Source organism: Taudactylus pleione, unplaced genomic scaffold (genome assembly GCF_031769625.1).
Source record: "Taudactylus pleione unplaced genomic scaffold, aTauple2 ptg000114l, whole genome shotgun sequence".
In the NCBI taxonomy this organism is placed as follows: domain Eukaryota; kingdom Metazoa; phylum Chordata; class Amphibia; order Anura; family Myobatrachidae; genus Taudactylus; species Taudactylus pleione.
The window spans coordinates 10176500-10192007 of record NW_028284516.1 but is presented as its reverse complement, the minus strand read 5'-3'; the positions used below and the strand labels follow the sequence as shown (position 1 = coordinate 10192007).

The window sequence follows — 15508 nt, the reverse complement described above, 5'->3', positions numbered from 1 at the left end:
CACCCGGGCTGTGACCGATGGCCTCCCTGCACACTGCTCCCAGCTCTGCACTGTGTTCTCAGTCACTGAGTGTGACTGAGCAACCCCAGTCCATGAGGGATAGGACAGGGACATCAGTGAGCCTTCTCAGCTGGTTATTTTATTTTTGCTGTGGGGGCCAATTTGATTTGTTTTTTCTGTGGGAAGCAATGCGATTGTTTGTTTTCTGTGGGGACCAGCCAATGTGTTTGTTTTTTTATTTCTGTGGGGGCCTATTTGTTTTATATTTTTTTTCTTTGGGGCCAATGTGTTTTTTTTCTGTTGGGGCCATTGTGTTTTATTTTTTTCTGTGGGGGAATGTGTGTATTTGTTTTTCTGTGGGGGCCAATATCTGCTTTTTCCTGTGGGGGGAGGGGGGACAATTTGTGAGTGTTTTTTCCCGTGGGAGCCAATGTGTGGGTGTTTTTTCCAGTGAGAGACTGATGGTGTGCCTTCACAATTTTAAGATCCTGTTCGGTGTGCCGCGAGTTGATAAAGGTTGAAAATCACTGGTTTAGATTTATTTTTTTATTTTTATTAAGGAATAACCCCCAATATGCTTAAGCATGGCTGTCCATAAAACCTGGACTTTACAGTGCCTTGAGGACCAACCAATCAGCTGCTAGCCGGCATTTATTAAGTACATTCTATAATATGGAAGGTAGAAGCTGATTGGTTGTTATGGGCAACTTTTCCACTCTTTAGAAGAAATTGATACATCTACCCCAAGTTTTAGAAACCCTGGCCATCTGCTTACTGCTGGCCACCACAATGTATCTGTCTCATCTCCATGTTCCAGCATCATGCACCACCAGTCTCACAGCCATGTGCTCCTATGTTGTTTTCAGCTCCAGCCAATCCCTGGCAGCTTCCTCCATCAACCACCGTGCTGATAGGTTCAACCTAGAGTGACGTCAGTACCATATGGTACCTAAGGTAGGTTTGTTGGTGACCATCTTTGAAATGGGAAAACGGCTAAATGGGTCAAAACCGACTACCGGAGATGTTTCATTTACAAACGTATTTGTAGAGTTTAATAAAAGAAGGAAAGTCCGCCTACATGGAAACCGCGGAGACAGCAGTCATTGCGTCCTTCTCACTGCTGCCACCATCTAATATGGCGGCGCCAGACTCGCATGACGTATCGGTCCCTTAAATATGTCGCCTTTTGACACCATCTTTTTTTTTTCCCCCAAGTTTGTGTCTCTCACGGCAACGGTGCGGTCAGACGTCACTTCCCGTGCAGCCGCCGTCGCTCTCGTGGTGCCCCGCGTGCTTCCCGATACACCGTTACAGTCGGTAAAGGGGGGCGGGCTGCAGTGGCCCGCCCCGTGACTGCGGACCGGGGGACATGGCGGAGCCGGCGGGTGTGCCGAGCAGGCATGAGAAGAGCCTGGGGCTCCTCACCAGCAAATTTGTGTCTCTATTGCAGGAGGCGAAGGACGGCGTGCTGGACCTGAAGGTGGTGAGTGGCCGGGGCCGGGGAAGGGCTGTCACCGTGTGTGCTGAGGTTATATACTGAGGGTCCCGGGCACTGGCTGCTAGCCTGGGAGCTAGGTGGTGACAGGTGATGGGGCATAAAGGTGCAGTATAAGCGATGGGAGAGATATCTAGATAGATAGATATATTCTTTTTATCTATCTATCTATCTATTTGAAGCCAGCCACGGAACACGTGTAATTCATGAGTGTCCAGGGCTAAAGGGATAGTTGTGTGTGTATGTATGTATGTATGTATATATATATATATATATATATATATATATATATATATATATATTTTCCAGAAGTTGTCCGTAGCGCCTTTCATATGGCAGCAGTAGGACAGTACAGGATACACAGAATATTGCAGTAACTGAAACATACAGCATTAATAACAATTAGCCCCACAATTCTCAGTACACAATACAGCTGGGCAGGTGAAGTCTGTCATAGAAGTGCTAGAGAAGAGGGCAGTGAGAACAGGAGGGAGGACCCTGCTCCCTGGAGCTTACAATCTACATTATGTGTGTGTGTGTATGTGTGTATGTGTGTGTGTGTGTGTGTTATACCCCTTTTCTACCAAAAACCTGGCTCTGACCCGGGACACTGAGCATTGGTCAGAGCCTGATTTTACCCCTTTCTCCTCGCTGGCTGGACCCAGATTATATCCCGTGTCCAGACGTTCACACCGGACCTGGGTCGTCAGGCGTTACAGTGGATGCTTGGAGAGGATGTCCTCTCCAAGCACTACAGGAGCCAGCCAGTCTGCTTGTTTGATGCATGACCTGGTCGTGCCATTTATACTGTATCGTTACCCAGGTGCAACCCTGGTAGCGACCAGAGTCAAGTTCCCGGGTCACTCGACCCGGGTTATTTTTCAAGGACCATTTTACACCAAGCCGTGACACATGCAACCTGAGAGGAGGAGGGTGAGAACATACAAACTCACCACATGGGGTCTTGACTGGATTTGACCCCAGTCTTATGAGGCACTGCACTAATATAGGTGTATATACGTGTGTATGTATGTGTGTTATATATATTTTCAACTTCATAATGAGCACCAAAAAGCTGCCCTTATGGCGGTGCCCTTCTGTAACTGTGGTGGGTGTAGTCTCCACCTGCGGTCCGGTCCGTAGTGTCCTGTTGGTGGGAAAAGTTAAAGTGAAACAGTCACCAGCGGGGAGAGCTTTGGAGCTGCTCAGCCTACTGTGGCAAAAAGGGGGCACATCTTAAGGACACGTCCCCTTGTGAGTGCCACGCCCATTTTGAAATGGTGCCTGTGTTCATGCCAGGCGTCCTGCTCATCTCCACAAGGAAACGAAAAAGTGAACTGTAATTTGTAGATCTTCTCTTCTAAGCTTTCTTTTCAATCAATACTTGACAGCATACTCTTGATTGCAATGTGTGTGGTCTTTTCTGTGTTTCTTTGCCTACAAGTAGTACTTGGAAACAGTGTTTCCACTTTTGGATTATTCTTCCTGGTTTGCAGCAGCCTGTTACAGGGAAACCTGGCAATGTTAAGATATACAGGGGTATTCAATATGGGTGCGATAACATCGCTTTTGCGTTAATATCGGCGGTATGACGTCATTATCGCAGGTTTTAGTTTTACACCGTATTCAATTTCAAAGACTTATTGCAGTTTTGAAAAGTCTTTGATAAAAAACGGGGATAAGTTTTCACCATTGAATTGGGGTTTAGGGGTGCAGGCTTAAAAAAAATAGCCTGCACCCCTGGGAATGACATTTTAAAAAGAACTGTGTAAAAAAAAGTTTTTTAAAAAAATAGGGACACCCCAAAAAATTAATTTAAAAATTGGGGTGAAAAAAAAATGGGGAAAAATTGTTTAACAATAGGGAAATAAGTTCAGGGCTATTCTGCAAGTATGCGGCAGATGTTTTCTAGAATAGAATTATAGCGGCAGGTGCACAAATGCACAATTTTTAAAAACTTACTTTAGGTACATCTAAATATGCTAGTACCCATTTTCATGTACCCCAAATTTAAAAAAATGAAAAAAATTACCTAAGTGCTCTTCTGCATCACTTCTTCAATGTCGGAAAAAAAATACCATAAGTAGTAAAAACATGGGGGAACACTATGGGTACCCCCGTTTTAGCCTTTAATTGAAAGTCGGGGATTTAAATAGCTGCAGCAGGTGTTTCTTCCCGACATTGAAGAAGTGATGCAGAAGAGCACTTAGGTTATTTTTTTTGTTTTTTTTAAGTGGTCCCATCAAATTTGGGGTACATGAAAATGGGTACTAGCATATTTTGATGTCCCTAAAGTAAGTTTTTAAAAATTGTGCATTTGTGCACCTGCCGCTATAATTCTATTCTAGAAAACATCTGCCGCATACTTGCAGAATAGCCCTGAACCTACTTCCCTATTCTTAAACAATTTTTTCCCTTTTTTTTTTTTCACCCCGATTTTTACATTTTTTTTGGGGTGTCCATATTTTTTTTTTTTAAACTTTTTTTGACAGTTCTTTTTTAAATGTCATTCCCAGGGGTGCAGGCTAATTTTTTTAAAGCCTGCACCCCTAAACCCCAATTCTGCACTTTTTTTCGACACCTATTCAATGGTGAAACGTTATCCCCGTTTTTTATCAAAGACTTTTCAAAACTGCGATAAGTCTTTGAAATTGAATACGGTGTAAAAGTAAAACCTCCGATAATGACGTCATACCTCCGATATTAACGCAAAAACAATGTTATCGCTCCCATATTGAATACCCCAGATAGTGTTTCCACCTTTTGTATTTTTTATCCTGGCCGGATAGAATTACCTTTTTAGTGTACATTTTTTTTTTCTTCATTCTATTTTACTGTAGTTAGTTTTGTTAGCTCTCCTGGTATGTAATTACTACATCATTTTAATAAAAAAAAAAATGCCAGGGTATTTTTCCTGGAAAAACCAGGAAAAAAAAAAAATGGTAGAGACCAGGAAATCTGAACATTGAAAGGGGGAACACTGCTTGTAGGAGACTTTACCCACTTTGATTTAGCAAAAAAGTAGGATGCTAATTGATCAGTAATGACTGCAAAGTCAGAGTTTAAAATCCCTGCAGTCGTTGTCAGACTGCAATGTCACAAGGGACCGCAGACACCTCTGTAGGAAGGTAATGTAGCTGGGATAATAGTTATCTTATGTTTTAGAATGTGCTCTGTACTGTACAGGAACGTGCTGCTTCTTTCACCTCGCCCTTTCATTATACTAGAGGATGGCTAAATGTGTTATACCCATTTAAGGAAACATGATGTTAAATGTTACATAAGAACATGTGTTAGATCCAAACTACAAATACACATACCTATATTTACAGAAGCTATCTAGTCCTCATTCATACTGTCAGCTGACACTGCTTTTCAGCTTTGTAAGTAGATGAAAAGGTGGATAGTATAGGTTCTAAAATATTCACTGTTGTGAAAGAGTAGTATGCAGGGAGATTGGTTACTTGTGAGTTAATGCTCGCTAGCCACACAATAGTTTTAATTGGTAAATGTACAACCCATGGAAAATGTTAAAGTACCACAAAACCGCTTGTGAAATACTTTTTCATGTGTTTGCTTTGTTTTTGTCTCCAGCGCATAGTTGGCAATGAGCATTAAAACTGCAAAATACTTTAAAAAAAGCAAAAAAAAACAACCTCTCCCTGAAGCCATGCATAAACTGATATATTTTTTTAATTTTCTGTCCTTTACAAATATTAATTTATTAACTGCCTCTGTGGCCAGTCGCTCCCCTTGCATCTAGTCACGCACAAATGTTGTGCCTGTCCAGTCAGGGCCGCCAAGAAGGGCCCAGGTGGCAGCGGTGATGATTTGGTGCCAGCTGATTACAGCTGGCACACTGGCAGGCAGACATGGAGAGAGAAAACCAATCAGTGGCAGCTCCCGATTGGCTGCCGATCCGCAAGCTCTGATTGGCTCGCGAGGTTAAGCTTACTACAGATAACCTACAGAGCATGATTATGTATTTATGCTGAAAGACTACTCTGCAGTGTCTATTCATTTATTAATAAGCCAAGATAAACATTTGGTGATGCATGTTACTGATATGCTGAGTGTACTTAGAATTTCAATAAATCTCTGTTACAAGCACTGATGAAGAGAGGAACCAGGTGAGTACATCAGGGGATCAGTGTTAAGGCCCCCATACATCAGCAATTGATTGCAGCAATTTGCAATCGATTGAAAAAGGGAAAGATTTTTATACACAATCGATTTGCAAATTGCTGATGTATGGGGGGCCTTTAGCTTCAGTACATTATTTAAAGTACTCCAATTACCACTGGGCTGTCAGAGATGCCCAAATAAGTGTTTTATATGCTAGGTATGGGAGCTTCTTCTCTAACCACTGACATACAGCTATAACCGGCCACACACAGCTGACTTGAGGGCAGGAATCTGCTCTTCTAAATGGTGGTGGTCTCTAATTTAATTATTTATTAATAAAAAAATATATATATTTTTACTTTGTACCTAAGTTAATCAATAATATTTACAGAATATGTAAATTTATTTAAATTTTGAACTTATTTTTTATTTTTTTTTAGGCTGCAGATACACTGGCTGTGAGACAAAAACGAAGAATATATGATATAACCAATGTATTGGAAGGGATTGGTTTGATAGAGAAGAAATCGAAGAACAGCATCCAGTGGAAGTAAGTATATGTATGTTTAAGTTGTGGTGTTGACACGTTTGTCGGTGGCAACTTTTAGGTCTGGTAACTTAGATGTGTGTTGGGGCAATCCTACTCATACTGTCTGAAAACTCTCAACTACCAGTAAGGCCCTGGACCTACTGTAGGGTACGTGATTGGAGGAAGCCAGTGGGAGGATGTGCATCCGTGGACTTGAATAGAACTGACTTCCAAAACTTGGCCAGCTGACATAATTATTTGGGAACTCCTGAGAACTGTCCAGCACTGACCTTGTCAAGGGCTTTTCTATAGTGTTTCTAGAGTCTGAAGTGATGGCTCCTCCTAAAGATGCCAGCTTAGTAGCTGGAGGCTTATTATACTATTAGCTTGCTGGTTTAGTGGTGGTGTTTATTTCCCTACATCTTCCTGTTCATTACGCATTCATTTCTTCGTTGCAGTAGAGGCAATTTTTATTTTATTTTTTGCTTTATAAAAAAAAAAACAATAAAGCCCTTTTATTGCCTAACTTGGCCCGAATGTAATGGCCTGCGCTTTGCGGGTAGCGGCGAGATTTCACCCATGTCTCCACGGGATGTAAAGCGGCAATATTTTTTTTTAAGTTTGTGGCTGCCTGCGACTTCCAGATTATTACATTTGGCCTCTGTCCTTTCCACTTACCACAATAGACTAGGTCGCCCCTTGGGGTCATATATTACTGATTTTCAAACCATTCAGGTAGCCAGTCAGAGAAATGATAGTGCACTAGTGAATGTGAGCAATGCATTGACTGGGCACAGTAATTTTGCCAGACATTTTGCATGGACTCCAGTCTTCTGCCCTAGGAAAGACTTTGGTTTCCGCTATGTGTAAGTATATTGCAGAGGGGTGTGTGGATTTAGGTTACATGTGTTAGGAGGAGGTAACTGCCCAATTCTAGTTTTGTGTCTATGGCCGAGGTTCCCAAACTTCAAGGCACCCCCACAGTTCAGGTTTTAGAGATAACCATCTGTGCTCAACCATGGATAAATCAAATTGACTGAGGTACTACTTAAGTCACCAGTGGTCTTGGATATCCATAAAACCTGGACTGTTAGGGTCCTTTGAGGACCACGTATGGGAGCCTTTGGTCGATGGCTTTCTTCTTGATAAACACATTGCTTTAGTACTCTGTGGCCAAGTTTTGGAGCCATTGAAAAGCTATGGAGGCTTGTTGTATCTGAATTGCTAATACTGCTGCATGACTTCAAACTTTGAAACATTTTTTTTAGGAACAATGGGGAAATTTTGGTAATCATGAAGGATCATGGGGCTTTAAAACACTTAATAGTGGATAATTAAATATTGGCAGCATCAAGTAAAGAGGCCAACTTTGTTGTTTAGTACACTCAGGGGAACAGACATTGTAAGAAATATTCCTTTGACTGTTTGGTGAATGAGGCATTAGGCTTAACCTTTTGTTCTTACCAATCTGAATAAAAGAATGGCCTGTCTAATGCTCAATAAGCGCTTGAGATGGAAGTTTGTTTAAAGCCTCGTAAACTAAGTAATCCACACACCAGACTCATGGATTTTATTGGCAAAGTTACAGGACTTTTCTGCATCTCTGGTTTAAAACACCTTCCAATCTGTAAATATTTGCTGATTATAATGTTTCTTTATTACCTGAAGAATGTTACACATGATCACACTTTACCTGTGTGTGATATTTTAATAGGCAAATCAGTCCTGAGAGGGTTAACTTTAGCAGCGTTCCCTGTAGCAATTACAGCTCAAAGCTCCAGTAGAGTGGGATCGTGTTCAATTCCACAGCTGACAGTCCAAGATGTCGTTATGTAGCAATTAAAAATGATCCTAGAGTATTTTAAATTAATATGCAGCGTCAAGACAGCCATGTGGTGATTTTGCCATAGGTAGTGAGTTAATAGATTTTGTAATATTTTCATTCTGACTTTTGAGTTTATATTTTTTTTTTTACTTTTTTATTGCTTTTTTTTAAGGGGTGTTGGTGCTGGATGCAACACAAAGGAAATTCTGGACAGGCTGAGGAACCTTAAAGCAGAGATCGGAGACCTGGAGCTCAAAGAGAAGGAGCTGGACCAACAGAAAGTGTGGTTGCAGCAAAGCATCAACAACGTTATGGACGATTCTGAAAATAGATTATATCCTTTTTTATATATAAGGAAACAATTGTGATATGTTAACTTAATGTTCAGAAAAATGTCTCAATCTGCAGTAGGGGTACACAATGAATTATAATCTTCTCCCTAGGATGTGTGGGGGTACTGGACAAGGAACAGCGCTCTCCACACTGGACATATGCCGTGAGCATGCACATGGCATCTATTCACCCTCTGCTCATTGCTCCTCCCCAATGTTTTCCTCTGCAGAGCACTGTCCCCATGGTGGTAGGGACAGGGAGAGGCACAGCGCGAGTCGGAGTGCTGCTGGCCTGCTGGAGTCAGCCTGTGATCAGCAGGGCGATTTTTGGCATGTTAAAATCGGGCTGGACATGGCGCCCAGCTGAAACAGCCTATTGAGAACACTAGGGACCCAAAGGACATGCCTTTATCGCTGTAGAAATGATTTTTGTCCCTCTTCTAGCAAACAGTCCTGAAAATAGCCTACAAAGTCCTAGGCAAGCTCATCAGGGACAACAATTCTCTTTTTTCCACATGGATGAACAAATCCTTAGGTGTTGGCAAATCTTCCTGATTACCAGATATTCCCTTTCTCTTCAATAACCCTTGTGGTTACACCCCTGGGTGCGCAGTATAGTCATCCTGGGGCGCCTGATAGCCTTCTAAATCTCCATAACCTTAGGATATGATTGAAACATTTTAAAAATAAAATTTGCAATGGGTAGGTTTTTTCTAGCTCTTAGTGGGTACAGATGTGTCCACATAAATCTTACTTCCTTGTGCGTTAAACAGCCGTTGTAGTCACTCCAAGCCGTGGCGTGACTGTAGCGCTGAGTGTCTTTTTCATGCAACTTTTTACCCAACAATTGCGTATTATTCCGAAGCGATACGTCTAGGACACACAAACCGCTTCTGTTAAAATGATATGCGGCATTCCTATATTCTGTGTACAACTGCGAGTATATCTACATGCAAAATGCTACATTAGTGTCACAGCTGTGGCACTAACGTTTTTTTAGATGCAGATACACCCGCAGTCGCACACAGAATATAGGCATGCCGCATATTTTAATCAGCAGAAGCTGAGTGTGCGACCGATTCATGTTGCGAATAAGACACATTTAAAGGTAAAAAGACTCTGAGTTGTACGGCGCTCACACCTTTTATTTAACTTGTAGCGCACGGAGGTAAGATGTATGTGGACACATCTGTATGTATTCAGAGATAGCTGGTGTTCCCTGCGTTGCCCGGGTTGAAGACTGGACCCTGAAGTACACCTGCAGCCTTTATTTGTTTACATTGTCCTCACCTATAACCCTATTCCATTGATCGTGAAAAGGACCCCACTGTTTGCTAACATGCATGCAAACAGTGGTGTAACTATCATGAGTGCAAGGGGTGTGGCTGCAATGGTGCCCGAGCTGCCTCTGTGGCCCTGCACGCAAGGTGGCCGGTCCAGTCAGGGCCGTCGAGGGGAGCCCGGGTGTCAGCGGTATTGATTTGGTGCCGGCCTGCCAGCTGATTACAGCTGGTGCACTGGCAGGCAGTCATAGGGAGACTGCGCTGCTGGCCACGAGGCAATTGCAGCTCACGGACTGGCAGCCAATCAGCAGTGGCGGCTGCTGGTTTTGCGAACTCTGATTGGATTACGACTAGCGCCAGATTCAAATTGCGCTGTCTGTCCATGTCTGCCGGTGCTCCAGTTGTTAGCTGGCGATCTGGCCCCAAATCCACACATGCTGGCTGATGATGGCACAAGGGGAGGCGAAAGGCTGCTAGAGAGATATGGGGAGGGGAGTTGCTGGGGGAGGCATAATGTGGTATAGTCTGTAAAGAGCATTACTGTGTGGCATAATGTATAAGGGGCACTACTACTGTGTGGTATAAGGGGTACTACTGTGTGGCATAACATGAATGGGGTCTGTGTGGCATAACATGAATGGGGTCCGTGTGGAGGCAAATGTTTTGTTTGTTTTTTACCTCCTGGGGGGCCTTTTAAGATCTTGCTATGTGGCCCACAAGCCAGTTACGCCCAGGGGCGCCGACAGGGGGCGGGGGGGGGAGAGCGGGTACGAATGGCCCAGGCTTGTTGGAGGTGTCCGGCGGGGGCCAGGGCCCAACGCAGTCCCCCCTTCCCTCTTACCTGTCAGCAGCCCAATACACGCTGCTGTGAGCTGGGCTGCGATAGAAGACTGCTTGCTACTGCAGCAGTCTCCTCTGCCTATGGAGGGCAGCAATCACACTGATCCCCTCCCCTCCCCCCTTAGATTTGAGCTGGGCTGAGGAGCTCACAGCGCCCCCCACCCTGCAAAAAAGGCTTTTCTTCTTCTAAGGGGTGTGGCCACACCCAAAATGGCTGCTGTCAGGATTCCAGTGCCAGTGTTGGAATCCTGCCAGTGCTGGGATCTTGATCGCCGGGATGTAGTAGATGTTGGACTAATTGTTATTATACAAATGCAGTGAAACAGACCTGACTGACACAATAATTTACAATACTTTCCTGAGCACAGCCATACATTTTCTTTTGTAACACATGAGGACCTTTGTAGCACTTTTAATGGTAAGTTTACTTTCCAGCACTTTGGCTGTTGGGTTATGTGACCGTTCGCAACTTTGAGTAGCATAGTGGATGTATAATGTTGTGATTTCAATTGGCAACGGTGTTAATAAATACTCTTACCGGATCTGACGATGAGAAGTACAGGTTGAGTCTCCCATATATAAAATGCTTCAGACCAGGGGTATTTTGGATATCTGAATATTCTGTATTTTGGAGTATTTGTATACCATAATGAATTATCTTGGGAAAGGGACCCAAATCTAAACTCAGAATGCATTTGTTTCATATACACACAGCCTGCAGGTCATTTTATTCAATATTTTCAATAATTTTGTGGCTCAAACTAAATTTGTGCACTTTGAACCATCAAAAAGCAGAATCATAGCTTAGTCATGCTAAAATAAATTCTGTATTTTGGAATATTTGAATATGGGAGACTCAAACTGTAGTGTCCTTTTATACTGATAGCCAATATCCTGATTACCACTGCAATGAACAGATTTATACTCTAGCATTCCAGAATTACACAGCTCATCATGAATACTATAGAAGCTTCCCGTAGTGGAAATTCCTCTTTCTCCTTCATCCACTAGGGGACACTGGAGTTCAAGACAGTGGGGTATAGACGGTGGTAGAGCAGAGCCTGGCACTTTAAATAATTCTGAAGTGTGACTGGCTCCTCCCCCTCTATGCCCCATCAGCCCCAGTTTTTAGAATGTGCCCGAGAGAGCCGGTCACATAGGGCTGAGCTCCAGCCCACTCTTAGTATTTTTTCTTTTATTTTCCTTTATTTTAATTTCTAGCTTTCACAAAGCATTGAGGACAGGCTGACAGAGTACTGCGTCTGTCAGCCTGCTACATGGAGGCATCAGGTGACCCGCCACCACTAAAAAAAGTGCGTGTCGGAGTCCCAGGCACCCTGGCAGTAGCTCAGGGAGGACACGCCACAGCTTAATATAGAGGCTGTGTCCGTGCTTCCGAATGCCTAGCCGCAGCCCTGATGCCAGCAGTGGTAAGTATAGCTCTGTTCCCCTTATGGGAAACGGAGTTTAATCTGCGGCCCCTCCGCCCCCTCCCAGGCTCATGTGGCATATACTGTAGTATATCCCCTCCTGGAATCCTGTAACGCCGCTAGCGTTATTACAAGGGGCGGAGCTACCGCGCATAGAGCGCGGATACCAGTACAGGGAGACTGTTCAGACAGTCTGTAATGTTGCTGCCTAGCAGCATGCCTGATCCCTGCACGATGAGCGCTGTCTTACTTTATAGAGCCTGACAGCGCTCTGTTTGCTGCTCTCACGAGAGCCGAATCTTCCCTCTGCTCTATCCCCACGAGGAGGGAGCCTGCCGCGCCCCGCTACTCCCATAAGGGAGTCTACATAGCACCAATTGGCGGGGCTTAGGGAGCTACTCAGAGCGGCTGTTCCCTGCCGCGCTGGTGCTTGTAGGAGCGCTGGCTTCTGCACACAGCCGCCAGGGAGCGAGGCTGTTATTCACAGCGCTCTCGGCTGCGGGTTGCGGCGCCGGTGCTTGTATGAAGATTGCACCGGCGCTGTCTATTTCATTCCCGCTCCACCACTCGCTTTATGCCTGCTATACATTGTTTGCGCCCCGCCCGCTTATTATAGTAGGGGCAGAGTCTACTTCATGCTGGCTTGCACAGATGCCGCCATACTCCAGGAGTATTATTAGCATATGCACCTGCCTTAAAAGGAGCCGGGGCTTATTGCCAGCATCACCTGCATCCTCACTCTGGAGTTGTGTGGGGGGTGCAACCCTTAACAGGGTTGTGTGTTTTATTCCCAGTACGCCCTAGCTGTTTGGAGTTTGTATGTTCTCCCTGTGCTTGCATATGGCCTCTACCGTTTTTTTCTTTCCTTAAGCCTACAGCACCTGGTCTTATTAGGTTTAACGGCACAACTGTGGAGTTTGTACTTTAACCTGCAGTCCTTATAGAGATCTGGCTCTGCCTCATCTCGGTTATATTGCAAGTAGTTCCCCTACGGAACTGGGCAGTGTACTGGTTTAATATTATATAATAAAAAAAAAAAAAAAAAAAAAAAGGACCCGCCGCCACTATTATAGAGTGAGTGTCCGGGTCCCAGGCACCCTGAAGCACGGGGAGGAACATGCCACAGCCTAATATAGAGGTTGTGTCCATGCCACTTTGCCCACCACATATCTATCAGCGCCTACGGCCACACGCCCGATCTCGTCTGATCTTGGACGCTAAGCAGCGCCAGGCCTGGTTAGTACTTGGATGGGAGACCGCCTGGGTATTCCAGGTGCGACAGGCTTATTACATTGAACATCTGGGGCAAATATGCTTGATGTGTAACAGAATAATGCAGTGTGTTTCTTGCATCTATAGCTGCCAGAGATCACTCTGCCTAAATAGTTGGGGCCACTGTTCTGGCTGCTGCCAGAAATGACGGTTATTGCATATCTTTAACCCAAGGTTAGTACAAGGGTGCGTCCCATCCCCAGGCTTATGCCTCACATTGGCTCGCCTTAAGAATGAGCCGTACTCTTCTCATGCACATATGTGGCTGCACATATGTTAAATCTCAACAGCCTTCGGTGCTTACCTTAGAAGGTATGCATCTGTGCATCTATAGGGATTTATATCTTATTTATTCCCTTATACTGTGGTTTCTCTTCAGATCGAATAAATCTTTCGCCTTTTACTTAAGATTTCCGTGGAGAGGAACAATCATGAGTTTCATGTAATTTTTTGATGCCCGGCAGCTGCTGGGCTGCACACACAAGAAGTAACGTATGGCCGTTGTAGTGGTTGGCATTGCTGTCTCACATCACTGAGGTCATCTTTTGATTTCCATCATCTGGAGCCAGAAGGGCACACCTGATAAAGCGAGTACACCGGTAACGGAAGAGTCCCAGGATCGCAATCAGTCTGGGATAGTACGTTGCTAACATTTCCTGCCCCAACACCGTAGCAGAATGACGTCCACGCGCGGCACATGAGTAGTCTCCCTGTGTGGAGGTAAGCCACATGTATGTATATACTTGTATTTTGTAATAACCCTGCGTTTAGACCTGGGGCTCAGTTCCTTCTAACTATTGCCCGTGTTATATTTTTCAAATTATATCGCCACCTACTAATCTTGTATGTAGGTACGCGTAGGCATGTAGGGATTTATGTATGTGTTAAGTATATATATATGTGTGTGTGTGTGTATATACAGATGTATGTGTGTGTGTATATGTATATATTATTATATATATATATATATATATATATATATATATATATATATATATATATATATATATATATATATATATATATATATATATATATATTGCTTCTTATCCTTACCATTAAAGCAGGGGTAGGATATGTTCTTATCAGTTTTATGTCTGATACCTAGTATATTTAAAGAGGATGCTGCGATGGGAGGCTGGACTCTCCTGATCTGGTAGTTTGTTCTATAACTCCGCTTTACACCATCTCTCCCTAGGGATTGGGTGGTGTGTGTATATTATGTATATAATTATGGATATGTGTAGGTATTCCTATACTTCCACATTCATAAAGATACATCTTATTCCACGTCTGGAAAGCTGCCAGGGTTTACCAGAAGCTGTCGCTTATATCCATACATATTATATGGTGGCTCTATAGATTAGAGACATGTTCTGCAGCTTACATAGGATAGTCAGAGACTCCTACGGCATTGCTTTTAGTATGGACTCTATACATGTCCAGGGGCCTTCCTGTATGTCCACACATGTATATAAGGATATGTACTTACACCCGCCTCGGGTTATAGTCCTGTTTCCATCAGTCTATATCTACAGTGTCCACTTCAGGGGACCTATTAATTACAACTACACTCTAGGGCGCACTTAGTAACAAACTTGTAAGACACTAGGAATGCAATGTGTGTATATATAGATATAGCATGCTGATCTCCTGGTGCGGGATATGTGTATGTGTGTATATGTGTATATATATATATATATGTAATGTAGCGTGCGGATCTCCTGGTGCAGGAGTTTGACAAGTGACTTACTATGTCGGTACTAACTCTTCCTTTCAGAGAGTTTGCCTTTTCATGCAGCTATGTTTATATGTGTGAATGTGTATATATACTGATATATTCCCGTTCCTTGTATGAATTTTCCTAATAATTGGAGAAATCTGTTTTTGCCCCTGACTGGCGTTATCACTACGGATATATCTCTTCTTTACTTGGGATAATTAACGCATTCTATGTCTATGTACAGGTACCTTTCTCGGTATCGATTCTGGTACCTTATATTATTGTCTTGTCGCATATCTCACTACAATAGGTATCTGTAGGTCACTTGGGTACATTTCCTATCAGTACATAGAGAATCCAGGATCTATTCCATCCTCATGGCTTATTTAGTTAATTTACATGAGGCCTAGGGCCACCCGTCGATATAGGCAGGGTCTGGCCTGGGTTGTATCAGATTGTGGGCGTAATACACACTTCACCATTATAAGTGTTAATGTAAGGGTACACTAGCAGACCGTTTTTGGGGTATGTGTAATCTCTATATGGATACATATCCCTAATGGAACAGGCTCAGGTATAGCGTCCTGTTGTACGACCTTCTTGTCTCCATTAACAATTTGCTAGTTTCTACAGTATTTTCTTCTGCAGCATCTC

The 15508-nt window shown here is 43.5% G+C and overlaps 1 protein-coding gene and 1 non-coding gene across 2 annotated transcripts in view; both read left to right on the top strand.

Annotated features, from left to right (window-relative positions):
• Window positions 1-1223: 1223 nt before the first annotated feature.
• Window positions 1224-15508, top strand: part of E2F5 (E2F transcription factor 5) — a 30098-nt gene continuing 15813 nt past the window's right edge. Inside the window, exons 1-4 of the mRNA XM_088471406.1 lie at window positions 1224-1483; window positions 6061-6170; window positions 8147-8310; window positions 10806-10847. Of these exons, the coding sequence (XP_088327532.1) occupies window positions 1370-1483; window positions 6061-6170; window positions 8147-8310; window positions 10806-10847 (430 nt within the window). The 5' untranslated portion in view covers window positions 1224-1369. The remainder of the gene's footprint in view (window positions 1484-6060; window positions 6171-8146; window positions 8311-10805; window positions 10848-15508) is intronic.
• On the top strand, window positions 13491-13605 carry LOC148524949 (U5 spliceosomal RNA). The gene has a single exon (XR_015878333.1). It is a non-coding gene; the product is annotated as a U5 spliceosomal RNA (small nuclear RNA).